The sequence below is a fragment of the Leucoraja erinacea genome, chromosome 36 (assembly GCF_028641065.1).
Source record: "Leucoraja erinacea ecotype New England chromosome 36, Leri_hhj_1, whole genome shotgun sequence".
Taxonomy (NCBI): Eukaryota; Metazoa; Chordata; class Chondrichthyes; order Rajiformes; family Rajidae; genus Leucoraja; species Leucoraja erinaceus.
Window position 1 is genome coordinate 9,436,983 of NC_073412.1, and position 25,854 is coordinate 9,462,836.

The following is a 25,854-nucleotide window of genomic DNA, read 5'->3' on the forward strand; positions in this document are numbered from 1 at the left end:
GCTAATGGCAGGTACTCGGGAAATGCGGTAAGCTCGTGAAGACTCGTGAAGATTTTTAAACATGTTGAAAAATGTCCACGAGAGCCCCGAGTAATTATTGTATTTTATCGGCTATAATTAGCGGCCATTATCGTAATTCTCCGAGTTCAAATCAGGGGAAACTCAGGAGAACTCTTGAATTAGCTCGTACAGTGGGACAACCCCTTAACGATCTTTTGTCTTTAAACTTGGGCTACAAGTAATTAGTATTTCCTATTTAACGTAAGAATGTAATTTACCACCTCAGTAGTATTTTGAAGGAAAATGTATGGTTTATTTTGAAAACGCCAAATTTAGTGAAAGAAAAAATGAAAATACACCTCCAATCACATTTACGGGAAAGGTGCACTAATAATTTTATAGCAAACTTACTGGGTCTCCAGACCTAGGGCTGTAGACAGGGCTCTAAACTAAATAGTGGGGGGTGAGGGGGTCAACAAATTGGAAATGTATGAATGAAGTTTAAGGTAAGAAGAGTAGTGGATAAATTACTGAAGTTTTAAAAGTGGCTGGGAAAGAAAATATGGCGGATAATCTACTAATTTAATGAAACATGATGTTGGAAAGGATGCATTAACAGAATGTTGCCTGGATTAGAGGGTTTTAAGATTAGAAGCTATAAGGTTAGGTTGGATAGACTTGGATTGATTTCTCTACAACATCAGAGGTTGAGGGGTGGCCTGCTAGACGTTTCTACAGTAAATGTGTGATAGGCATAGATAGGGTAGACAGTCAGAACCTTTTTCCCCTGGGTGGAAATGTCCAATGTTCGAGGGCATAACTTTATGGTGAGAGGGGGAAAGTTTAATGGAGATGTGCGGGGCATGTTCATTTTGATACGGTGCGGTGGGAGCCAGGAACGCACTGGTGGAGGAGACAGATATGATAGTGGCGTTTTAGAGGCTTTTAGTTTGGCACATGGATATGCAAGGAATAGAGGGGTATGGATCATGTACAGGCAGATGAGATCAGTTTAACTTGACATCATGTTCAGCGCAAGCATTGTGGGCCGAATGGCCCATTACAGTCCTGTTCTACATTAATCTTAACAGGGTAATATACCAACCAGCATCAGGATTGAGTAATAACTCCCCAAAAGCTACGTTAAATCCAACAACAAAGGATTAAGTTGGTTTATCTGTTTTATTAAGGGTTTTCAGTGCTGAAAAAAGGCTGTGAGTAACAAATATTGTTAGTAAATCTTACAGCAATTATGTAGTACAATAGTGAGACTGCAAAATGGTATATCATGTACAGATTAGGATTTACTGAAGAAAGGATGTATTTGACAGCCAAAGAGATGATGCAGCAAAGATTCATTAAACAATGTCTGGAGAGAACTGGTCAGACAGCCTGACCCGCTGTGTAGGAAGGAACTGCAGATGCTGGTTTAAATTGAAGATAGACACAAAACGCTGGAGTAACTCAGCGGGACAGGCAGCATCTCTGGAGAGAAGGAATGGGTGATGTTTTGGGTCGAGACCCTTTTTCAGGCTGTCTGAAGGGTCTTGACCCGAAACATCAACCATTCTTTCTCTCCAGTGATGCTGCCTGTCCCGCTGAATTACTCCAGCATTTTGTGTCTAGCCTGACCCGCTGGGTTACTCCAGAAACTTGTGTTTTTTTGATAAACCAGTACAGGTCCACCACCGATTTTCCGGCAACTGGTGTTCCATCACCTCCTTTAATCCAGACAAAATGATGAGAGCGCATTTAAAATTGCCCTCCTGGAAGACCCCGTGAACATGTGGCGTCCAAGCCGGGTGAGGTGGCCGATCACGACTTCATCGGGGCTTCCGCGGCGGATCAGTGGGTCGAATAAGCCCCCTTCAGCCGGGAAATGGAACACTGGCAGTACCTTTCCCATAGCTGACTTCCGCGACCAACTTTATCGGTGTCTCGGCCCCTCTGTGGCTTAGGCAGACCGCTCCGGTACTGTTGGACTCCTCTCGGAGGCCGTGACGTCTATTGGTCTGGCAAAACGGATAATCCAGAAAGGCTCTGGAACCAAGGAAAATCGGTGGTAGGCCTGTATCTGCAGTTCCTTGTATCTCCAGAGAGAGCAGGTTTGTCATGAGAGGTCTATAAAGTAAGGTTAAAACAAGGTGTATGACAACGCCAACCCCCTCACAGGGAGATCCATCCACGCTTGATCAGACTGATGATTGGTATAGGGCAGTGCTGCTGGTGCAGAGTGCCCCTTCCACACAATGTAGGGTGGATTGCAGCGAGGGAAAGGTGAATATATCTGAAGGACATAGGTAAGAAAATGCCTCAAGATATTTGAGAGGTGTTGTTGGGATAAGGGTGGGCAGGAAGCTGAAGTGAGGTGGAGTAGGACCTGAAGTTGCTTTTATACTAATCCAGGTGAATGCATTTGAAGGACATACGTAAGAAAATGCTTTGAGATATTTAAGAGGTTGTCGGGATAGGGTTGGAGGAAAAGCTGACGTGAGATGGAGCAGGGCCTGACGTTGCTTTTATACTGATCACCCTGTTGTCAACATCTTTTGGATGCCACCATCTTCTCCGCACCGAGTAGTCTCACCATTCTTGGCGACTCCAATTCCTCCAAAGTGCACTTTCTTCCTAGTTTTCTGCAGAGATTAGAAAATAATTATCCTTATGCCAAGTAGTCACAATTTGCTGATGGAGTAATTTGATTCTGCTTTTTTATTTGAGACGGTACACATTGTATGACGTAATGGCACCCCTAAAAAGTTAAAAACTAGATTCTCACATTTTTAGAATTTTTGTTATTACAAAAAGCTTACTAAGGTTAAAGCAATAAAAAATATTAATTAAATGAGGTGGTCAGGCACTTATAGAGCTCAAGCAACTTATAGGAAGACAATAATAAGATCATAAATGATAGGAGTAGAATTAGGCCATTTGGCCCCTTACATCTGTGCCGCCATTCACGAGGTTAATTCACGGGATGGCGTTGATAGAATGGAGCGGCTGGGCTTGTATACTCTGGAATTTAGGATGAGAGGAGATCTTATTGAAACATATAAGATTATTAAGGGATTGGACACGCGAGAGGCAGAAAACATGTTCCCCATGTTGGGGGAGTCCAGAACCAGGGGCCACAGTTTAAGAATAAGGGGTAGGCCATTTGGAATGGAGATGAGGAAAAACCTTTTCACCCAAAGAGTTGTGAATCTGTGGAATTCTCTGCCTCAGAAGGCAGTGAGGCCGATTCTCTGGGTACTTTCAAGAGAGAGTTAGATAGAGTTCTTAAAGATTCAAGATTCAAGAGAATTTATTGTCATGTGTCCCAGATAGGACAATGAAATTCTTGCTTTGTTTCAGCACAACAGAATATAGTAGGCATGAATACAGAACAGATCAGTGTATCCATATACACTGATAGCAGAGTCAGGGGATATGGTGAGAACGGGGTACTGATTGTGGATGATCAGCCATGATCACATAGGATGGTGGTCCTGGCTCAAACGGCCGAATGTCCTACTCCTGCACCTATTGTCTATCATGGCTGATCCATCTTTCCTTTCTAACCCCATTCTCCTGCTTTTTCCCCATAACCTCTGGCTCACGTACTGCTCATCCGCCATAGACTCTACCATCCTTTCACCTGACACTTACACTCAGTCCACCAAGGCCTGCTGCATCCCCCTGTTGCTAACTGTAGCGTATCCAATGGTAACTGTACCTTTAAGAACTGAGTGTGTGGGAATGAACTGCAGATGCTGATTTAAATCAAAGGTAGACACAAAATGCTGGAGTAACTCAGTGGGACAGGCGACATCTCTGGAGAGAAGGAATGGGTGACGTTCCTGGTCGAGACCCTTCTTCAGGGTTAAGAACTGAGTACCAGGTGGTGCAATTTAATTCACGTGATATATTCATATCTTATCAGTCTCGTGATTGTGTGTGTGAGTATACGCAGGGTACTTATGTAAAATAAAGAAGACCCACACTGCCAACTGCTTGACTCAAACCCCGTGTTTATTTCTGTCCACATGCCACTACCATAATATCATACACTAACCATTTTAACTCCCCTTCCCAATACCACACTGACATTTCTGTCCTGGGGCTCCTCCATTACCTGAGTGCAGCCACATTCAAACTGAAGGAATAGCATCTCATATAATCCACTTGGGTAGCTTACAACCTGTTCATTGTATGAACATTGAATTCTCCAATTTTAGCTAACTATCCTCCATTCTCCACGCTTCCCTTCACCAAACCATTTTTCTTCCTTTTCCCTCTCTCCCCTGTGCCCTACTTGGGCGGGCATCCATTTTTCCTCTTCAACCTATTTTCTTTCTTCTGGCTTCACAATTTTCACCTTATTTCACATTCTATCCTTATCTCACACTTTCCGTCTATTCCTCTCTGGCCTTTGTCCAACCATCTGCCTATTAATCCCCCCTTCATCTGTATCCACCTATCACTCTCCAGGCTTAGTCTTGCCCCTGATTGACACAAAGTGCTGGAGTAGCTCAGTGGGACAGGCAGCATCTCTGGAGAGAAGGAATGGGTGACCCTTCTTCAGACCTGTCCCTGGCCTGTTGAGTGGAATCTGAATCTTTAATTTTGGCACTTTATCAGCAAGAACTGTGAGTTTTAGCAGCGACATGTTGTAGGAAATCAGACTTCCTCTCTCGCTCCGTTCTGAAGCTGATCTGAAATGTAAATCTCAGGGTGTCTGTCTAAGTCATGTCGAATTTATTGTCATGTGCGCAAGCATGGTGAGGTACAGGTACGGTTCAAATCCCGCTTGGAAATACTGTCGTTGTGTCCTTGGGCAAGACACTTCACCCACCTTTGCCTGTAATGGAATGTTACGGCGGCAGGCGCGGGCACACCGCGACGCCCTGTGTCTCCCTTTCAAGGGAGATGCTAAAAATGCATTTCGTTGTCTCTGTACTGTACACTGACAATGACAATAAATTGAATCATTTCATTTCATTTCATTTTTCAAAAGGTTGTGGGGAGAAGGCAGGAGAATGGGGTTGAGAGGGAAGGATAGTTCAGCCATGATTGAATGGCGGAGTGGGCTCGATGGGCTGAATGGCCTAATTTTGCTCCTATGACTTATGAACTTAGACGCAGACAGGGCAGGTTCAGAACGGACAGACACTTCCTGCCTGTGGTACTAGTGTCTTGTAACTCTGTAGAATAGTCCAACTCCATGAGCCTCCACCCACCACACTTCATCCAGCCCATCAACATAGCCTACTGTTGCGTTTTCTTTCATGTGTTTAGTTTAAAGATACAGACCGTCCCATGCCAACCAGCGATCCCCGCACACTAACACTATCTTACACACACTAGGGACAATTTACAATTTTACCAAGCCAATTAAACTACAAATCTGTATGTCTTTGGAGGAAACCGGGCCACCCGGAGAAAATCCATTAAGGTCACAGGGAGAACATACGAACTATAAAGACAGCACCTGTAGGCAGGATCGAACATGTGTGTCTGGTGCTGTAAGGCAGCAACTCTACCGCTGCACCACCGTGCTGCCACTGTGTTTACTGGACATTCCCTAAGAGTTATAAACTCCATTATATTAAACCCTGCCTTGAGATTCACCACTCTACCCCAATCTGTGCCTACCCCAAAACACAGACGTGCTGTGGTAACTCAGCGGGTTAGACAGCATCTGTGGAGGGAATGGGCAGGCGATGTTTCGGTTCGGGACCCTTCTTCAGTCTGATTGTAGAAGCGGGGAGGAAGTTTGAAAAGGCACCTCGGGGTGGGACAAAGCCTGGCAAGTGATAGGTGGGTACAGGTGAGGGGGTGGGGGTGAATCGGTAGAAGGGTGGAGTAAGTGATAAAGGCGAGAGGTGAAAAGGAGACAAAAGGCTGTCAGCCTGAAGAGGGGGCCCGACCTGAAATGCTGTCTCTCCATTCCCTCCATAGACAGTGCCTGACCTTCTGAGTTCCTCCAGCACTGTGTGTTTTGATCACGATTCCAGCACCTGCAGATCCTTGTGTCACGGTGCCTTACCTGTTCAGCCTTCGTCCCCCGCGGGAAATGTGCAATGTCGTTCTGCACCCTCTTTACTCTCTCCCATTCCTCATTCAGCCTGCTGCTCTTGTACTGTGACTTGCACTGTGTAATGCGGTGAAAGATGGCTTGGTTCTCCTGCGTGATCTGCATGGACTGCCTGTGACGCTTCTCTGCATTAAGGCTGGGTGGAAGGAAGCAAGGAAGGTTTGAAAAGGGAAGATGAACTAAACAAGAGGGCGGCAAACACTCTGGATGCCCAGGACGAACTATTACCAATTTAAAGTTCAGAGATATAGTGCGGAAATAGGCCATTCGGCCCACCGAGTCCGCGCCGACCAACTATCCCCTTGCACGAACACTATCCTACACACACTGCTGACAATTTACAATTTTACCAAGCCAATCAGCCTATAAACGTGTACGTCTTTGGAGTGTGGGAGGAAACTGGAGCACCCAGAGAAAACCCACATGGTCACAGAGAGAACGTACAAACTCCGTACAGACAGCACCCGTAGTCAGGATCGAACCCGGGTGTCTGGCGCTGTAAGGCAGCAACCCCACTGCTGCGCCACCATGCCGCCCCATGTCCCAGCCTGATGGCCTAATTTTACTTACTGCTTTAACGAGAACGCGATCATTAAGCTTTTTATGCATCTCCCCGATATTTGTACCTTTTACATATGTAGTTGTTCCAATTCTCCACCGTCCCATTGGATCTCATGATGTCAACTAATTTGAAGGAAAGAATCTGATTGTCTCTTGCTATGATAGCCAAGCGATCTTCCTGTAACTGAACAAATAGTCAGACATCAACTACCGCCTTTAGACTTTAGAGATACAGTGTGGAAACAGGTCCTTCGGCCCACCGAATCCGTGCCGACCACAGTACACTACCACTATTCTACACACTAGGGACAATTTACAATCTTCAGAAGCCTATTAACTTACAAAATTTAATGTTTTTGGAGTGTGTGGGGAAACCGGAGCACCCGAAAAAACCCACGTGGTCACAGGGAGAACATACAAACTCCGTACAAACAGCACCTGTAGTCAGGATCGAACCTGTGTGTCTGGTGCTGTAATGCAGCAACTCTACCGCTGTGCCACTGTGCCACTGATGCATTTCATTGCAGAGTGTCCTCTGTCTAAGGGCAGAGCTGACCACTTGGTCGCATCAGGCATCAGGTCAACTACAAATGGGGCAATGCAGTGGCGCAGTGGCAGCGTTGCTGCCTCACAGCACCAGAGACCCGGGTTCAATCCTGACTACAGGTGCTTGTCTGTAAGGAGTTTGTACATACGTTCTCCCTGTGACCACGTGGGTTTTCTCCAGGTGCTCCGTTTCTTCCCGCATTCCACAGACGTGCAAGTTTGTAGGTTAATTGGCCTCTGTAAATTGTCCCTAGTGTGTAGGATAGAACTGGTGTATGGGTGATCGCTGGTCGGTGCGGATTTGATGGGCCAAAGGGCCTGATTTCACACTGTATATTTAAACAAAAGTAAATGAAACTAAATTACAGCCCTGCTAGTAATAAACACATCTGAAAAATGCTAACTTAACATAGATTCCCCAACCCCAACAAAAATTGATTCCCCCAACCTCAACAAAAAGACTGTGCTTTCACTCTATCAATTCCCATCACAATGCCCCTCCTAACAAAGGTGGCAACTATTGTACCTGGACTTTCTTTAACTTGACTTGAATATGCGCAGGAGTCCAAGATCCCTTGGTATCCACAACTGCTGCAGCTGTTTCCACCTGGGGAACAGTTATAATATGGTGTTAGACACACTCACAGGATTAGGGCAGAGGGAGGGGGTTCATGTGGGTGGATTTGCTTATGTGGAAAATTACAGCTGCCTTATCAGGAACAATGACTCTTCAAACGGACACAAACTGCTGGAGTAACTCAGTGGGTCAGGCAGATCTCTGGAGAACACAGATGTCTATCTGTGATGAAGTGAACAAATTAAGAAAGAGGGTGATACGATATGGGTAGTCATGGAAAATGAACATTTTTGATTCACAGAGATATTAGCTTAACCCTGGAACTGCCTGCAGTGTAATACATTTCCTAGCAAACCAAGTGAGTTTAAATAAAGCATGAAATTTAAGATCAGTCCAGACACCAAGCTCTGGTCACAAGCCCTGTTTGCTCTCAGGTTCACATTATGAACTGAAGGTAGGCACAAAAAGCTGGAGCAACTCAGCGTGTCAGGCAGCATCTCTGGAGAAAAGGAATAGGTTACGTTTTGGGTCGAGATCCTTCTTCAGACTGAGAGTCGGCGGAAAGGGAAACAAGTGATATAGAGGGTAATGTAGAGAGATACAGAACAAATTAATGAAAGATATGCAAAAAAAGTTAAAAAGTAACGATGATTATGGAAAAGTGGAGCCCACATTGATCCATTATCGGCTGTGGGCTAGGTGATACTAAGCCGCCTGACCTGCTGAGTTATTCCAGCTTTTGGTGTCTATCTTTGGTTTAAACCAGCATCTGCAGTTCCTTCCTTCACATTCTAAACTAATGTGGTATGCCAGATTATGAGAGTTGCACTGTAATCTGAAACATGCTGATTGAAAGAATTACATAAACTGTTTCAATGTCAAAGCTCCAAAGCAAATCCTTGAAAGGAAACATAATGAGCTATGGGGTGGCGAATGGGATTAAATGGATTGAACAACGGGCCAGATGGTATCTTTCTGCGCTGTGAAATTTTGTGACTCAAATGATGTGAGATCTCATTTCGAGGGGGCATTTAATAGCAATTTAAGTACAAGGGACTTGTATGGGGATATGGGGAGTCACAAATGTGATAGAGATAGAGCAATTGATGAAGATAACACAAGAGACCAGTTGAATAGACTCATTAATAAATTAATCAATATTCGCAGTACTTTAAAGTACCTAGTAACAAAACTTTGAAGGCAAAACATATTTTAAATCTGCCAGTTATACTTTATGCTGCTTTTGACATCACCTGACCTTTGTCCTATGCTTTTGATATTTGTCCTGGTCCCATTTCTGCTGCAGGTACCTGTTGCTGGCTGGTGCGGTGGGTTGATAATGCCGGTGCATTTTGCTGTCCAGAAACGCGAACACGATCCTGGAGTGCTGGGTTTCCGAATGCTCCAGATGAGATGCGCTCGCCAGTGAGGCAGAGCATTACAGCACATCAAACCAGTCCTGTGGGGTCCTAGTGCCTTGCTGTGCCGACTCTAACGGCGACCATTTGTGTGCCAGCCACAGAAGAACATCTGCAATCACGTGTTGCAATCGCTCCACACGTTTCAATCTCTTACTCCTACAGCAACATTTCTTTCTTCAACTATGATCTTCTTAATCTCCTCTCAGATATGTCCATTCTCTGACTCCTGTCACCCAAAGCGGGGACACTAAGACCATCTTTGATCGGACTTTACTGGTTTTACCTTACACTAAATGTTATTCCCTTATCATGTGTCTGTACACTGTGAATAGCTTGATTGTAATCATGTATTGTCTTTCCGCTGTCTGGTTAGCACGCAACACAAGCTTTTCACTGTAACTCGGTAAACTAAAAACTAAATTGAAACTGAGGGCTAAATAAATTTAGGCACTGGCATTATTGCCTGGACAGAGGAGTCTTGACAAGTGGCACAAAGGGCAGAGTAGCAAACCAATGTGTTCCCTTTAGATCCACTGGGACAATGCAATGCCTGTAGATTTCCAGAGGTTATGGACAGAAGTACCTGCTCTTCCCTCGATCCTGATATCTAGAAATATCACCCCTCAGCCTCCCGTGCTCCTAGGAATAAAGTCGCAGTTTGTCCAACAACCCCCTATAACACATGCCCTCAATATCCTCGTAAATATTTTATGCACTCTTTGATTTTCTTGAGATTCTTAAACTGTAAGGTATCTAGCAGAGTAATTCATAGTGATTTAGTAGATTGGATCGGCAGAAATAATTTATTTGCCAGGATACCCAAAATAATTAGAGCTAACTCCTGTGGGGGGCAATGTTTCCACAGTGTGGTGCAAATCTGGAACCTGCTCCTCAAGAAAACTGTGGGTGGCAGACGTTGGTCAAGATTTAGATCAGTAGCTATTTGTTATGTAAGGGAGACTTTAGGGATGCACCATGTGGCGGCACGGAGCCAAACGACCAACGGGCCACCCAGAGCAACCTGGCGTGGGGGGGGGTAAGCCGAGAACGAAGAGGGACCCGGCGGTGGGCCGCCAAGCAGAAAGAGGGTTTAAGAAGGAACTGCAGATGCTGGAAAATCGAAGGTACACAAAAATGCTGGAGAAACTCAGCGGGTGAGGCAGCATCTATGGAGCGAAGGAAATAGGCAACGTCTCGGGCCGAAACCCTTCTTCAGCAGTCTGAAGAAGGGTTTCAGCCCGAAACGTTGCCTATTTCCTTCGCTCCTTAGTTGCTGCTGCACCTGTTGAGCTTCTCCAGCATTTTTGTGTACCAAGCAGAAAGAGGGACCTGGCTGGGCACCATCAAGAACAAGGAGGGACCCGGTGCTGCTGCGAGAAGACTGTACAAAGAAGTTTTGAATCTATATCGGCGCCAGAAATGAGGCGACTAGTTGTGTGTGGCCTAGGTGAAGTCGGCTGTATGATTTTGAACCGTGCATTTGACCTTTTTCCAACTCAACGATTGTGTCACATTTTACAAGTCTTGGTAACTGAACTCTAAAGAAAATTTACCTCGGGCATAGGGAAAAGGAGTGCAAAAAAACTGCCATCGCATTCACTCTGAGATGGCCCATGATTAGTTATTAACTGAAATGCGTAATCACCATGGAGAAGTCAGTTGTCCATTTTTCCCTCATTGAGATGAATTAATGACCAGTGGGAAATTGGAGAGCAAGGAGTTTATTGGTCATAGATTAACAAGATGGCACAGAACATATGGAGGGAGTAGTTCTGATGCACCACATACAAAACTGGTTCTGGTGAACAACACCAACATGTTAACTGTTTCTTGCTCCACAGAAGCCACCTGACCTGTTGAGTCTTTCCTCCAGCCACAGTTCTTTGCTTGCAATATGTTTGCTATTGTTCGAGTGGCTCTTCAAAGGGGAAGAACTTTGGATTAAATCTTCTACGCAACAGCACTTCCGACAATAGTTTTAAATGTCACACTACACTTCCCATAATCAGACATCTCACAGGTAATTTTGTAAATACTGTCAACGTCACCTCCTCTCCAATGGTATTTGGACCAGCATCCCTACAGCATCCAAGCCAATAGTTTAGTCTAGTTTAGAGATAGCATGGAAACAGGCCTTTCAGCCTACTGAGTCCACGCTGACCAGCAATCCCTCCACACTAACGCTCTCCTGCACACACTAGGGACAATTTACAATTACACCAAGCCAGTTAACCTACAAACCTGTACATCTTTGGAGTGTGGGAGGAAATCGGAGATCCCGGAGAAAACCCACGCAGGTCAGGGGGAAAACGTACAAACTTCATACAGACAAGCACCCGTAGTCAGGATCGAACCCAGGTCTGCTGCGCTGTTAGACAGCTGTGCCACCGTACTGACTATTTCAACTCTTTGTGTCAGCTGTAGACATCAAGGAGTTCATTCCAAGAGATCTTCAGAGATCCCCGAATATGGCAGCACAGGTGATTATAAGGTGGTGAAGAAAGCCTGTGGGATGTTTGCCTTTGCTGACTGTGGAATAAAACATAAGAACTGGAACATCATGTTCAGTTTAATAAAACATTGGTTAGGCCGCACCTGGAGTACAATGTGCAGTAGTGGTTGCCACAACATTTCTGTAGAAATGCCACGTCCTTTCATGGAGAGAGTGCAAAGGAGATTCACCAGGATGCTGCCTGAATGCACTGTTATAGTTATAAGGAATTACGCTTTGTTTGTATTCCCTGGAGCGGAGGAAGATGAACGATAACTTGACACAAGGAATGTAAAATTTAGTTTAGTTTAGAGATACAGCATGGAAACAGGCCCCACCGGATCCATGCTGTCCATCGATCACCCGTTCATGCTAGTTCCATGTTATCGCACTTTCTCATCCATTCCCTGCACACTGGGGACAATTTACTCAGGCCAATTAACCAACAAACCCACATGTCACAGGGAGAATGTGCAAACTCCACACAGACAGCATCCGAGGTCAGGTTCGAACCCGGGTCTCTGGTACTGTGAGGCAGCAGCTCTACCATCCTACGAACCCGTGTCTCTGGTAATGTGAGGCAGCAGCTCTACCATCTATGAAGGCATTGCAGTTGGTGACAAGGGGGGATAGATAGTAAAAATCATTTTCCCATGGTGGATGTGTCTAAGACAAGACGCTACAGGTTTAACATAAAAAGAAAATGGTCCAGAGGGCATCTGAGAAGTATTTTTTTCACACAGTGGTCGAAGTCTGGAATGTGCTGTCTGAAAAGGTGATGGAGGCAGAGACTCTCACAACATTTAATAAGCATCTGGACACGTACTTGACTGTCAAGGCATAGAAGGCTATGGATCTAATACAGGTCAATGGGGTTAGTGTAAATAGGTTCAAACCATGCCATGAACATGTTGGGCTGAACTTATGGCATTGACAATAAGTGTGTTGTTTAAACAGTTAGATTGACTGAACTCTTTTGTTCTTTGTTAGAGACATTTGCCAGTTTGTATTTATTACCTGTTTTTCAAACCTTGTTTCTGTACTGCATGGTTCTAATAACTATGACTCAATGGCCTACGAAAATCCCACATTGCTCCCATGTTTTTCTTTTCTGACTTTGATGAATTTTCACCCACAATATCTTGACTTTATATGGGAACTTTAATCTTCTCCTTGTGCTTCTTATGCGTGGTGGTGGAAAGATTGGTGAAAACAGGGCCGCGATGTGAACGCTCTTTCCTTGACCCCAGGAACTTTAATAAAGTCTGATATCCTGAAACATTTTAGGGATAGCACAGTGGCGCAGTGGTAGAGTTGCTGCCTTACAATGTCAGAGACCCGGGTTCGATCCCGATCTGTACGCAAGTTCTCCCTGTGACCAGGGCCGGTCTTAGGAGGTGCGGGGCCCAATTGGGAACAATTTTGGTGAGCCCCAGGTTTCTAGCCAAGGTCTGTAGAATCATAGAAATGCAAATAAAGTCTATTATAGACTTTATATCTCTATGGTAGAATGGATAGTAATCAAAATGTGCGCTTAAAAAGTGCCTGCGAATTAATGGACCAAACAGATCTAAGCTACATTTTCATATAAAATTGCATGTATGTAAGCCTACAAGTAACAAACAAAATGTGTAGATCACCTCTGAAAAGTACATAGTTACAAGACCACTTATTTTAGTGACAGTGAAATGAAAAAAAAAGTAATTGAATTAACAAGATCCTAGAAAACCAATAACTATTGGCGAAAAACTAGTCCAGGCATTAAATTTTGGGCTTAGCCCCATCCTATTCTTTGGGCTTCTACCCCATCCTAACTTGTGTGTGTGTGTGTGTGTGTGTGCATGTGTATGTGTGTGGGGTGGGAGGGAGACAAGGGAGGGAGGGGGACAAGGGAGGGAGGGGGAGAAGGGAGGAAGGAGAGAAGGGAGTGAGGGAAGTAGGGAAAGAAGGGAGGGAAGGAAGGAGAGAAAGAAGGGTGGGAGGGAAGGAGAGAAGGGAAAAGAGTGAGGAAGGAGAGAAAGAAGGGAGGGAGGGAAGGAGGGAAGGAGGGAAGGGAATAGAGAGAGATGAAGGAGGGAGGGAACAAAAGAAGGGAGGAAGGGAAAGGAAAGAAGGGAGGGAGGGAAGAAGGGAAGGCACGGGTGATCAATGATCGACATGGAGTCTATGGGCTGAAGAGCCTGTTTTCACGCTATATCTCTCTAAAAATTTAACCAGTGATAGTCATAGAGCTACCCAGCCATTTGGCCCAACTCATTCCTGTTGATCACGATAAACTAAACAATGTCAATCCATATAAATAATGTTTGATAAGGCAGCAAATATTTAGTCAGAAAGATAGGTTTTAAAGGAGTGTCCTAAAAGGGCTAAACTTGGAGGTCATAGAATCATAGTCTACAGCGTGGAAACAGGCCCTTCGGCCCAACTTGCCCACACCGACCAACATGTCCCATGTACACTAGTCGCGGACGTGCACAATTTTAGATTAATTGGCTTCTGGAAATTGTCCCTAGGGTGTAGGATAGAATGGAGTTCTAGTGTGCGGGGATTGCTGGTTACTGCGGACTCAGGGGGCCGAAGGGCCTGTTTCCACGCTCTATCTCTAAACTAAACTAAACGGTCCAAAACCTTTGACCAAGCATTTGGTCACCTGCCCTAAAGTCAATCTTTGCCTCAGTGTCAATATTCTGCTTGAAACTCCCCTGTCTGTCTGACTACACAAGTGTACAGGTACTGAAGAATGCGAGTCATTGATATATTGTATAGTTGGACCTCTTACAGCTTCCTTTCTCCCTGATGTTAAATGCAGTGTCTAAATTCCAGAATTCTGTCCAGTTGCGGAGTCTAAAAACTGCACCAAGCCAGCACTAGGACACAGAGACCTTCAGCTCTTGTTGCAAGAGATTTGATCCTGCTGACGCATTGATTGTGTGTCTGTAGGTGCCTCGGTTTCTATGGCACGAGTTAATTTTCCCCTTCAATGGTTTTTAGTCTTTGAAAGTATTTCCCAGTTTTTGAACATAGCTATAGCAACCGAGGACTCCCAGGGATTAATAGTCTTCATAGCATTGGCAATAAGTATGTTATCTAAACAGTTAGATTGACTGTTCTCCTTTGTTCTTTATTAGAGTCATTTGTCAGTTTGCATTTATTACCTGTTTTTCCCACCTTATTGACAACACATCTACTTTTAGTTTAGTTTTGAGATGCAGTGCGGAAACAGGCCCTTTGGCCCATCAATTTCGTGCCAACCAGCGATCCCCACATATTAACACTATCCTACACGCACTAAGGACAGTTATTACATTTATCAAGCCAGTTTAGCTACATACCTGTAAGTCTTTGGAGTGTGGGATGAAACCGAAGATCTCGGAGAAAACCCACGCGGTCATGGGGAGAACGTACAAACTCCGTACAGACAGCACCCGCAGTCAGGATCAAACCTGGGTCTTGAGCGCTGCAAGTGCTGTAAGGCAGCAACGCTACCGCTGCACCACCGTGTCGCCATAACTTGGCGGGCACTGCAAGTTTTTTGTCCACTTCAAAAGTCATAGGAGCATAGAAACATAGAAAATAGGTGCAGGAGTAGGCCATTTGGCCCTTCGAGCCTGCACCGCCATTCAATATGATCATGGCTGATCGTCCAACTCAGTATCCCGTACCTGCCTTCTCTCCATTCCCCCTGATCCCATTAGCCACAAGGGCCACATCTAATATAGCCAATGAACTGGCCTCAACTACCTTCTGTGGCAGAGAATTCCAGAGATTCACCACTCTCTGTGCGAAAAATGAGCAGAATTAGACCATTCAGCCCATCAAGTCTTCTCTGCCATTCAATCATCACTGATCTATCTTTCCCCTCAACCCCATTCTCCTGCCTTCTCCCCATAACCTTTGATACCCTTACCAATCCAGAATCTGTCAACCTGCGCTTTAAACATACCCAATGACTTGCCACAGCCACCTGTGGCAATGAATTCCACAAACTCACCACCCTCTACCTGTGACAAAACAAATTCCTCCTCAGCTGTTATGTGAAAAAGTGAAGTGAAAGATTTAATAGGAACCTGAGGGGTAACTTTTTCAAACAAAGGGCAGAGTGTGTATGGAATTAGCTGCCGGAGGAGTTAGTTGAGGGGAGTACCATCGCAACGTTTAAGAAACATTTAGACAGGTCCATGATAGGACAGCTTTAGAGGGATGTGGGCCAAATGCAGGCATGTGGGAAGTATAGCTATGACATATTGGACAGTGAAGGCAAGTTGGGCCGAAGGACCTGTTTCCAAGCTGTATAACCATGACTTGGATTTGTATATGGTCTTGTTTATTTTAAAACATACCCAATGACTTGCCACAGCCACCTGTGGCAATGAATTCCACAAACTCACCACCCTCTACCTGTGACAAAACAAATTCCTCCTCAGCTGTTATATGAAAAAGTGAAGTGAAAGATTTAATAGGAACCTGAGGGGTAACTTTTTCAAACAAAGGGCAGAGTGTGTATGGAATTAGCTGCCGGAGGAGTTAGTTGAGGGGAGTACCATCGCAACGTTTAAGAAACATTTAGACAGGTCCATGATAGGACAGCTTTAGAGGGATGTGGGCCAAATGCAGGCATGTGGGAAGTATAGCTATGACATATTGGACAGTGAAGGCAAGTTGGGCCGAAGGACCTGTTTCCAAGCTGTATAACTATGACTTGGATTTGTATATGGTCTTGTTTATTTTAAGTAACTGTTATTTTTTTAATGAGAAGCAGCTACTGTCATGCGAGTTATGAATCTGTGGAATTGTCTGCCTCAGAGGGCGGTGGAGGCCGCTTCTCTGGAAACATTCAAGAGAGAGCTAGATAGGGCTCTTAAAAATAGCGGAGTCAGGGGATATGGGGAGAAGGCAGGAACGGGGTACTGATTGTGGACGATCAGCCATGATCACATTGAATGGCGGTGCTGGCTCGAAGGGCCGTGTGGCCTACTCCTGCACTTATTGTCTATTGACATCTAACTTTAAATAACCCTTGCTTTCCCTCTCTCTCCACCCCCTCCACCTTCCCACCAATCTCTCTCACTGATTACATTTTAACTCTGTTTGCTTTGCTGTCACCTTCTACTAGCTAACACTGATCTATTCTACATTTTCCTTTACTTCACATATCTTTTGTTGTCTCGTTTTCACACCTGACCCTTCCATATCTCTGTGTCTCCCTCTCAGTCTGACTCTCAGTCTAAAGAAGGGTCTCGACCTGGAACGTCACATTGATGTCACTCCAGAGATGCTGCCTCTCCCGCTGAGTTACTCCAGCATGTTGTGTCTATCGTCGGTTTAAACGAGCGTATGCAGTTCCTTCCCACACACATTAGCTCTGAGGGTCTCCGCTGGTCCCAGGCTTCGGCCGCCTGCTGGGCCCGGTTACCATGACAGCGGAGCGGCGGTCACGTGGGGTGGCTGGGCGGGATATCGGCGCCAACACCCCCACCCCGCCCCCTCACGGCCCCTCCCGCTGACGCCGCCCAGTCCGGCTCCGGCTCCGGCCCGGGACCATCATGAGAGGCCGAATGTCCGTCCGGGAACGGGAGCCGCTGCTGGAGGCGGAGGCCGGCGACGTCCAGGATCCTACCCGAGGTAAGGGCGCGAACCCCGGGCTCCTCAGCGGGCTCCATCACCTCCCCCCCCCTCCTTCCCCCTCCTCCTCCTCCCACCCCCTCCCCCCCCCCTCCTCTCCCCCTCCCTCCCCCCCCTCCCCCTCCTCCACTCCCCCCCCCCCCCCCCCCCCCCCCCCCCCCCCCACCCCCCCTCCCCCCCCCCCCCCCCCTCCCCCCCTCCCCCCCCCCCCCCCCCCCCCCCCTACCCCCCCCCCTCCCCCCCCCCCCTCCCCCCCCCCCTCCTCCCCCCCCCCCCCCCCCCCCCCCCCCCCCCTCTCCCCCCCCCCCTCCTCTCCCCCCCCTCCTCTCCTCCCCCCCCCTCCCCTCCCCCCCCCTCCCCCCCCCTCTTCCTCCCCTCCCCCCCCCCCCCCCCCCCCCCCCCCCCCCCCCCTCCCCCCTCCCCCCCCCCCCCCCCTCCCCCCCCCCTCCTCCTCCCCCCCCCCTCCCCCCCCCCTCCCTGCCTCCCCCCTCCCTCCCCCCCCTCCTCTCTTCCCCCCCCTCCTCTCCCCCCCCCCTCCTCTCCCCCCCCCCCCCCCCCCCTCCCCCCCTTTCTCCCCCTCCCCCCCCCCCTCCTCCTCTCCCCCCTCCCTTTCCCCCCTCCTCCCCCCCCCCTCCTCTCCCCCTCCTCTCACCCCCCCCTCTTCCCCCCCTCTCCCCCCCCCCCTCTCCCCCCCCCCTCCTCTCCCCCCCTCCTCCTCCTCCCCCCCCTCCTCCTCCCCCCCTCCCCTCCTCCCCCCCTTTCTCCCCTCCCTGTCCCATTCTTCTATCCCCCCCCCTCCTCTCCCCCCCCTCTCCCCCCCCCCCCTCCCCCCCCCCCCTCCCCTCCCCCCCCCCCCCCCCCTCTCTCCCCCCCCCCCCTTTCCCCCTCCTCTTCCCCCCCCCTCCCTCTCCTCTCCCCCCCCCTCCTCCTCCTCTCCCCCCTCTCCCCCCCCCCTCCTCTCCCCCCCCTCATCGACCCCCCCCCCCTGCCATCCCCCCTCCCTGGAGTGTGATCCCCTGATCCCCCCTCCTCTCCCTGCTACTTGATCCCTTGCCTCAACTCCCTGCTGCTTGACTCTGTCCCGTTGGCCGACCCCTGCCACCCTCCCCTGGTGATCGCCCCCCCCCCCCCCCCCCTCCTCTCACGATGGCTCGATTTACTACCCCCCTCCCCCTACGCTCGCATTGCACCTCCCCATGCCTAGGGGACCAACCCCTGCCCTTCTTCGGGCACAGGGTGAACTGGTCAGGGTAACCTGCCCCTGGTATAGATGAGGAAGGAGATACAAGGAGCTGTAGGCGCTGGTTTATTTTTAAAAATGGCATGGAGTAACTCAGCGGGTCAGACAGCATCCCTGGAAAAGCTGTGGGTCCTGACCTGAAGTGTCACACCCTTATTCTCCAGAGATGCTGCCTGACCTGCTGAGATACTGCAGCTCCTTGTGTCTGACAAGGAGGGAGATGTGGAAAGTCTTTTTCATTCACTAATGTTATGTTGTATAGAGATGGCAGGAACTGAATTACGATGCCTTCAAATGGGAACTGAGAGAATTATTTGCAGAATTGTGGTGAAAAAGCAAGGATGTGAGACCAAGTAGTTTGTTCTTTTTCGGGGCCATCAAAGACTTGATGGGGCAGATTATCTCTTTCTGTGATGTAACAGTTCTATGATTCTATATTCTGTCTCATCAGCCTGGAACATAGAACAGTACAGCATAGGAACAGGCCCTTCGGCCCACAATGTCTGTGCCAAACATGATGCTAAGATAAACTAATCTCCTCTGCCTGCATGTGATCCAGATCCCTCTGTTCCCAACATATCCATGAGCCTATCTAAAAGCTTCTTAAATGCCACTGTAGTACATGCCTCTCCACCACCTCTGGTAGCACGTTTGATATTGTGGAAGATTTCTCTGGCTATTCTCCTCAGTCACCCAAAGAGTTGTAGCGTCTTTCTGGTCGTCGCTGGATTTTCAACATGTTCAAAATTTATCGCCGACAGTGGGTTGACGCCAATGAGCGTATCTTGACTTCTGACTTAGGTGCTGTCGTAGGTTGTAGCCAGGTGACATAGGCTGTCGCCGGTGCTGACTTCGGTGAATTCCATTGGCGACCACCTACGTCAACCTACAACCGGCGACTGAGTTATCTTCAGTTGTCGCCGACAGGGTCGTTCCTTGTCGTAGCATGTCGCAGGTGGACGTAGGTTGACTTCGGTTGTCGTAGGTTGTCTGTGTGGTAGGTTGTCTTGGATGTGGTCGTAGGTGGACGTCCTAATGGGTTGTCGGTAGCTTGCCGTAGCTAGGTGGTAGGTTGTTGTAGCTTGTCATAGATATTGTCGCGGGGGGAATCCAGTCGCCGGTTTTTCGGCGACCTGCTACGACTATGACAGTCGCTGGCAGTCGCCTAAAAAAGTTGCACAAGTGGGACAGGCCCTTAATGTTCACCATAACTAGTGCTGGGCTCTGATATCCTGGTATATTCCGAGCACTTCCTTTATTTCTTATTGATTTATCTTTCTGCAAAAGCAAGTAGAAAATGACCCATTTTCTCTTTCTGTGATGTAACAGTTCTATGATTCTATATTCTGTCTCATTAGCAAGTAGAAAATGACCCCTGAAAAGGAAGCGCGCTTCCGGCGACAATCAGTGGGAGCCATCACTTGTTGCAATAGATGATGGTGGTCGCAGAATTAGCTCGGGATACTTCCAGTTTCCAGTCCCGTGACGTGGCCCCTCCCGTGTTAAAAAACATGTTGTTGACTTTGATATAAGCCACAGCTGACAGTTAAGATAATTTATGTAAATAGAAAGGAAACATAAAGCCATATCGCTATTCAGTGGTTTCTCCCAGTGTAATCAATGGTGAGGGTTAAGACATTGGGTCTAGCATTGCTTCAAGGTATGTCAGAAAATGGCAAAAGAACGTAAAACTGATTTAAGGGCATACCCCACGAGCATGCGGCGAGTGCGACCAAACCGGAAGTGGGGGCTGCGCGGAGATCGAGTGATCCCGTACGAGTTAACGAGAAGTTTGAGCGAAGGCGTACCCCGTCTACGGCGACAAGACGCTGCGTACGGCGTCGAGGCGGTGCATACGGCTTCAATGCGGCTGCGTGCCGGCAGGCCGTTGCTTTTTCGTGTCACTTTTTCGGAGCCCCGTGCGATGTCGGGACCAGCTGCGCACAGCTCCATACGGCTCCGGCGATCGACGTGGGACCGGCCCCGCGAGGCCGTACGGATCAAGCGACCTTGTTAGGTCGCGCTTGCCGCATGCAGTCGTATGCTCGTGGGACAGGCCCTTTAATCTAGATTCGGAAATTTCGTGACACAAGTATCATGAAACTGCTTTAGTCAGGATATTTTCAAATATAAATATGAATTATAGCTTTAAATAAGTCAGGCGTCAATATATTTTCAGTGTATTCTAGTGATTACATTGTGAACACATGAATGTGAGTTTCCAGCAGGTGTTTAATCCCAATCCTACCCAATCTACACTACTTTGGTTCCCTACTCCCATGCAAAGTAAAATATTACAATTACCATGTATATCGTGGAGCTTGTTGAAGGAAAGGAGAATATATTTTAATGAGGCACTTTCTCGTGTTCCTCAGCAGTCTGTATGCAAAACCTGTCCCCCCCATTCATAGTCAGCATGTGACTTGTTTGCATATTCTATCATCGTATGAGGATTGTGTTTGATGTACTGATCTTTATCAGCCACTGGCCGCCCTCTGTAAATAGCGGAAAGGGCAGGTAATGTTTGGAGACATAGTGATGAAGAGTGGAAACAGGCCCAACTTGCCCACACTGGCCAACATGCCTCATCTTCACTAGTCCCACCTGCCTGCATTTGACCCACATCCCTCTAAACGTTTCCAATCCATGCACCTTGCTATTTGTGTCTACCTGTCAAAATGTTTTTTTAAGCATTGTGATAGTCCCTGCCTCAACTCCCTCATCCGGCAGCTTGTTCCGTACACCTTCTACCCCTTGTGTAAAAGAAGAAAAGTAGCCCCTCAGTTTTATATTGAATTGCTCCCTCTCACGTAAAACCTATGTCCTTTGGCTCTTGATTCCTCTAATCTGGGTTAAAGACTATGTGCATTTACCCTGTCTATTGTAGAGTTATAAAGTTTGGAAACAGGCCCTTCGGCCCAACTTGCCCTTCTATACTGGTCCCACCTGCCGCGTTTGGCCAGTATCATCCTGTACGCCTTTGGAGTGTGGGAGGAAACCGGAGAAAACCCACTGGGTCACAGGGAGAATGTACAAACACTGTACAGACAGCACCCATAGTCAGGATAGAACCTGCTATGACAGCAATTACTGTCTCTGTGCCACCGTTCTGCCCAAATTGATGGCACTCTCAACATTGCAGTTGCCTTCCCTTATTAAAAACATGTCTTGTTGACTGATATATGTCACAGCTGATAGATAAAATAATTTATGCAAATAGAAAGCAAACGCAAAGCCATATAGATAAACAGTGGTTTCCCCCAGTGTAACCAAGGGATAGTTAAGGCGTTACACGTAAAATATGCTTAAAAGTATGTCAGAAAATGGCAAGAGCCATGTAAAACAGATTTATTCTAGATTTTGGAAATTTCGTGACACATATCATGAAATTGCTTTATAGATACAGAGAAAATAGGTGCAGGAGTAGGCCATTCGGCCTTTCAAGCCTGCACCGCCATTGAATATGATTATGGCTGATCATCCAAATCAATATCCCATACCTGCCTTCTCTCCATACCCCCTGATCCCTTTAGCCACAAGGGCCACATCTAACTGCCTCTTAAATCTAGCCAATGAACTGGCCTCAACTACCTTCTGTGGCAGAGAATTCCACAGATTCACCACTCTGTGTAAAAAATGATTTTCTCATCTCAGTCCTAAAAGACTTCGCTCTTATCCTAAAACTGTGACCCCTTGTTCTGGACTTCCCCATTCGGCCCTTCGAGCCACCATCACCATTCAATATGATCATGGCTGATCATCTAAAATCAGTACCCCGTTCCTACTTTTTCCCAATATTCCTTTAGCCCTAAACATAGACAATAGGTGCAGGAGTAGGCCATTAGGCCCTTCGAGCCTGCACCGCCATTCAATATGATCATGGCTGATCATCCAACTCAGTATCCCGTACCTGCCTTCTCTTCATACCCCCTGATCCCCTTAGCCACAAGGGCCACATCTAACTCCCTCTTAAATATAGCCAATGATCTGGCCTCAACTACCCTCTGTGGCAGAGAGTTCCAGAGATTCACCACTCTCTGTGTGAAAAAAGTTCTTCTCATCTCGGTTTTAAAGGATTTCCCCCTTATCCTTAAGCTGTGACCCCTTGTCCTGGACTTCCCCAACATCGGGAACAATCTTCCTGCATCTAGCCTGTCCAACCCCTTAATAATTTTGTAAGTTTCTATAAGATCCCCTCTCAATCTCCTAAATTCTAGAGAGTATAGACTTGGTTTATTAATTTATTAAACTCTCTGGGTGAAGAAGTTTTTCCTCATCTCAGTCCTAAATAGCCTACTGCTTATTCTTAAACTGTGCCCCTGGTTCTGGACTCCCCCAACATCGGGAACATTTTTCCTGCATATTGTCTGTCTAATCCTTTAAGAATTTTATATGTTTCTGTAAGATTCCCACTCATCCTTCTAAATTACAGCGAATACAAGCCCAGTCGACCCATTCTTTCATCATACGTTAGTCCCACCATCCTGGGAATTAACCTGGTGAACCTATGCTGCACTCCCTCAATAGCAATAATGCCCTTCCTCAAATTAGGAGACCAAAATTGCAATACTCCAGGTGCGGTCTCACCAGGGCCCTGTACAACTGCAGTAGGACCTCTTTGCACCCGGAGGAAACCCACATGGTCACAGGGGGGACATACAAACTCCACGTAAATGGTCCCTGAGGACAGGATCAAACCTGGGTCTCTGGCACCATGCAGCAGCAGGTCTACCAGGTGCGCCATTGTCGTGCTCTTTGTCGAGATTTTCAGGATCCTTGTGTGAATATCAGCAACCAGTTCTCTTGCTTCAACCACATTAATGCTAAGATCCAAGTAAGCACAGCAACGCCTCTACTTCCTCTGAAGCCTCAGGAAATTCGGCATGTTCTCAATGACGCTTACCCAATCTACAGATGTACTATAGAAGTGATTCTAACTGGATGCATTTCAGCTTAGAGTAGCAACAGGTCTCCAAGACTGTATCCACACTGAGTAATGTGGGTGTGAAAGTCAGAGATGTGCCTAAGGGCAAAGCTGTTATAGAATTAAATATGTAGGAAGGAAGTGCAGATGCTGGTTTAAACCGCAGATAGACACGAAAGGCTGGAGTAAGTCAGCGGGACAGGCAGCATTTGTGGAGAGAAGGAATGGGTGATGTTTCGGGTCGACCTGAAACGTCACCCATTCCTTCTCTCCAGAGATGCTGCCTGACCTATAGAATTAAATGCACCTGGATTATTACATAAATACATCTGATCATTGCAGCAACAGTCATGTTGTGGATTGGACCATCAGGTGATTTTGTCAACGATATTGTTTTTTTTCATTTCTATCCTGCTTGAATCTTCACGTTGTTTATTAATGATTTGGATAAGGGGATTGAAGACTTTGTGGCCAAGGTTGCAGATGATGCTAATAAAGGTGGAGGGGCAGGCAGTGTAGAGGAAGCAAGGGTTTGGGCAGGGTAGGAGAGTGGGCAGAGAAGTTGCAGATCAAATTCAGTATAGCAAAGTCTTCGTCTCCCCGTATGGCATGCACAGCCTAAAGCTGTAGGACAACTTGTTCTTTTTGATCTTATTTGATTTTGCACACCGGGTTGATTGCATTCGTCGAAACAGGTGCAAAGGGACTTTTGTTGCAGGACTCCCAAAAAGTTAATTTGCAAGTCGAATCGTTAGTAAGGAAGGCAAATTCAATGCTAGCATTTATATCAAGAGGACTGGAATACAAAAACAGAGATGTAATGGCTGAGGCTCTATAAAGCGCTGGTCAGGCCGAATTTGGAGTACTGTGAGCAAATTTGGGCCCCATATCTGAGGAAGGATGTGCTGGCTCTGGAGAGGGTCCAGAGGAGGTTTACTAGAATGATCCCAGGAATGAGTGGGTTTGCATATGGTGAGTGTTTGACAGCACTGGGCCTCTACGGAAATTTAAACGGTTAAGGGGGGGACCTCATTGAAACTTACAGAATAATGACAGGCATTGATAGAGTGGATGTGGAAAGGATGTTTCCACTGGTGGGAGAGCCTAAGACCGGAGGTCATAGCCTCAGAATTAAAGGGCGCTCTTTTAGGAAGGAGGTGAGGAGGAACCTCTTTAGTCAAGAGGTAGTTAATCTGTGGAACTCATTGCCACAGATGTCTGTGGAGGCCAAGTCAGTGGATTTTTTTAAAGCAGAGCCAGACAAATTCTTGATTAGAACGGGTGCCAAGGGTTATGGGGAGAAGGCAGGAAAATGGGATTAGGAGGCAGAGATCAGCCATGGCGAAGTGGACTCGATGGGCTGAATGGCCTAATTCTAGTGACCTTGCCGTTTATTTCCCAACAGAACATCTGACATCAGAAATGTAAATTTGATTTGTATTTAAATTTTCTCTCTCCAGGTAACTGGAATTTCTGGTTTATATGTCAACAGGTATAAATACTCGTACTAACAGCCTGCTTCTCACAGTATCGGTATTGTTTCGGTTGCTCAAGGCATATGTGAACACCAAGAATTTAATACACATCACCTGGAGTTTTGATCTTCGAGTTCTGCTGTTACTTTGCCCTGGGCATGAGCACCTCCTCAAATTTTCCCCCTCTCGCTCTCTCTTTCTCTCTCTCTCTCTCTCTCTCTCTCTCGCTCTCTCCTCCCTCCTCCCTTAAATTACTACTTGCTAAATTTACTTCTTCATCACCCTGGGTCATTATCCTCCGACCTTCTCCTCTTTTGTCTAGTTTTTGCCCCCTCTAGTATACCTCTGCCTTTGCCGCTTTGCCTTTTGCACGAATATGCCTGGTGACGGAATGACTTCTTCACTTCCAGGAGAAACCCACGAACAGTATGAACTGGAAATATCCGATGTTCAGGAGAGCAGCTATGTTGCACTGACCTTCGAAGAAGCAGTCAAAGAAACTGGTAAAGACTCAATGTTAACTTTGTCTTGTGTAATATCAAAGATTGACACAAAATGCGGGTGTAACTCAGCTGGTCAGACAGCATCTCTGTAGAAAAAGAATAGATGGCACTAGAGGGCAGCACGGTGGCGCAGCGCTTTACAGCGCTTGCAGCGCCGGAGATCTGGGTTCGATTCCGACTATGGGTGCTGTCTGTACGGAGTTTGTACGTTCTCCCCGTGACCGTGTGGGTTTTCTCCGAGCTCTTTGGTTTCCTCCCTCGGCCCGGAAACATCGACTGTATCTTTACCTCCACAGACACTGTTTGACCCGCTGAGTTCCTCCAGCAATTTGTGTTTTTGTTTCAGACTGTGGCATCTGCAGTTCCTCGTAGCTCCAATGAATTGTGAGAGCTGGGGTATCTCTTGCTAAGCATCGCA

The 25,854-nt window shown here is 47.1% G+C and overlaps 2 protein-coding genes across 4 annotated transcripts in view; one reads left to right on the forward strand and one right to left on the reverse strand.

Moving 5' to 3' along the window:
• Nucleotides 1–1,163: 1,163 nt before the first annotated feature.
• si:ch211-284k5.2 (uncharacterized) lies at nt 1,164–15,959 on the reverse strand. 2 transcript variants are annotated; one of them, XM_055662636.1, is made up of 5 exons: nt 15,005–15,959; nt 7,710–7,790; nt 6,703–6,821; nt 6,029–6,212; nt 1,164–2,636 (listed from the first exon to the last, which is right to left on the reverse strand). In XM_055662636.1, the coding sequence occupies exons 1-5, from the start codon at nt 15,062–15,064 to the stop codon at nt 2,529–2,531; spliced, it is 552 nt and encodes a 183-aa protein (XP_055518611.1). In that variant the 5' UTR covers nt 15,065–15,959; the 3' UTR covers nt 1,164–2,528. The 2 variants fall into 2 exon arrangements, with proteins under 2 accessions (XP_055518611.1, XP_055518610.1); XM_055662635.1 differs by lacking the exon at nt 15,005–15,959 and adding an exon at nt 9,019–10,388.
• Nucleotides 15,960–17,144: 1,185 nt separating this feature from the next.
• The window catches only part of sv2 (synaptic vesicle glycoprotein 2), a 44,056-nt gene continuing 35,346 nt past the window's right edge, over nt 17,145–25,854 (forward strand). For both annotated transcript variants that reach the window (XM_055662633.1, XM_055662634.1), the window contains exons 1-2: nt 17,145–17,294; nt 25,344–25,436. In XM_055662633.1, the coding sequence (XP_055518608.1) occupies nt 17,216–17,294; nt 25,344–25,436 (172 nt within the window). In that variant the 5' untranslated portion in view covers nt 17,145–17,215. The remainder of the gene's footprint in view (nt 17,295–25,343; nt 25,437–25,854) is intronic.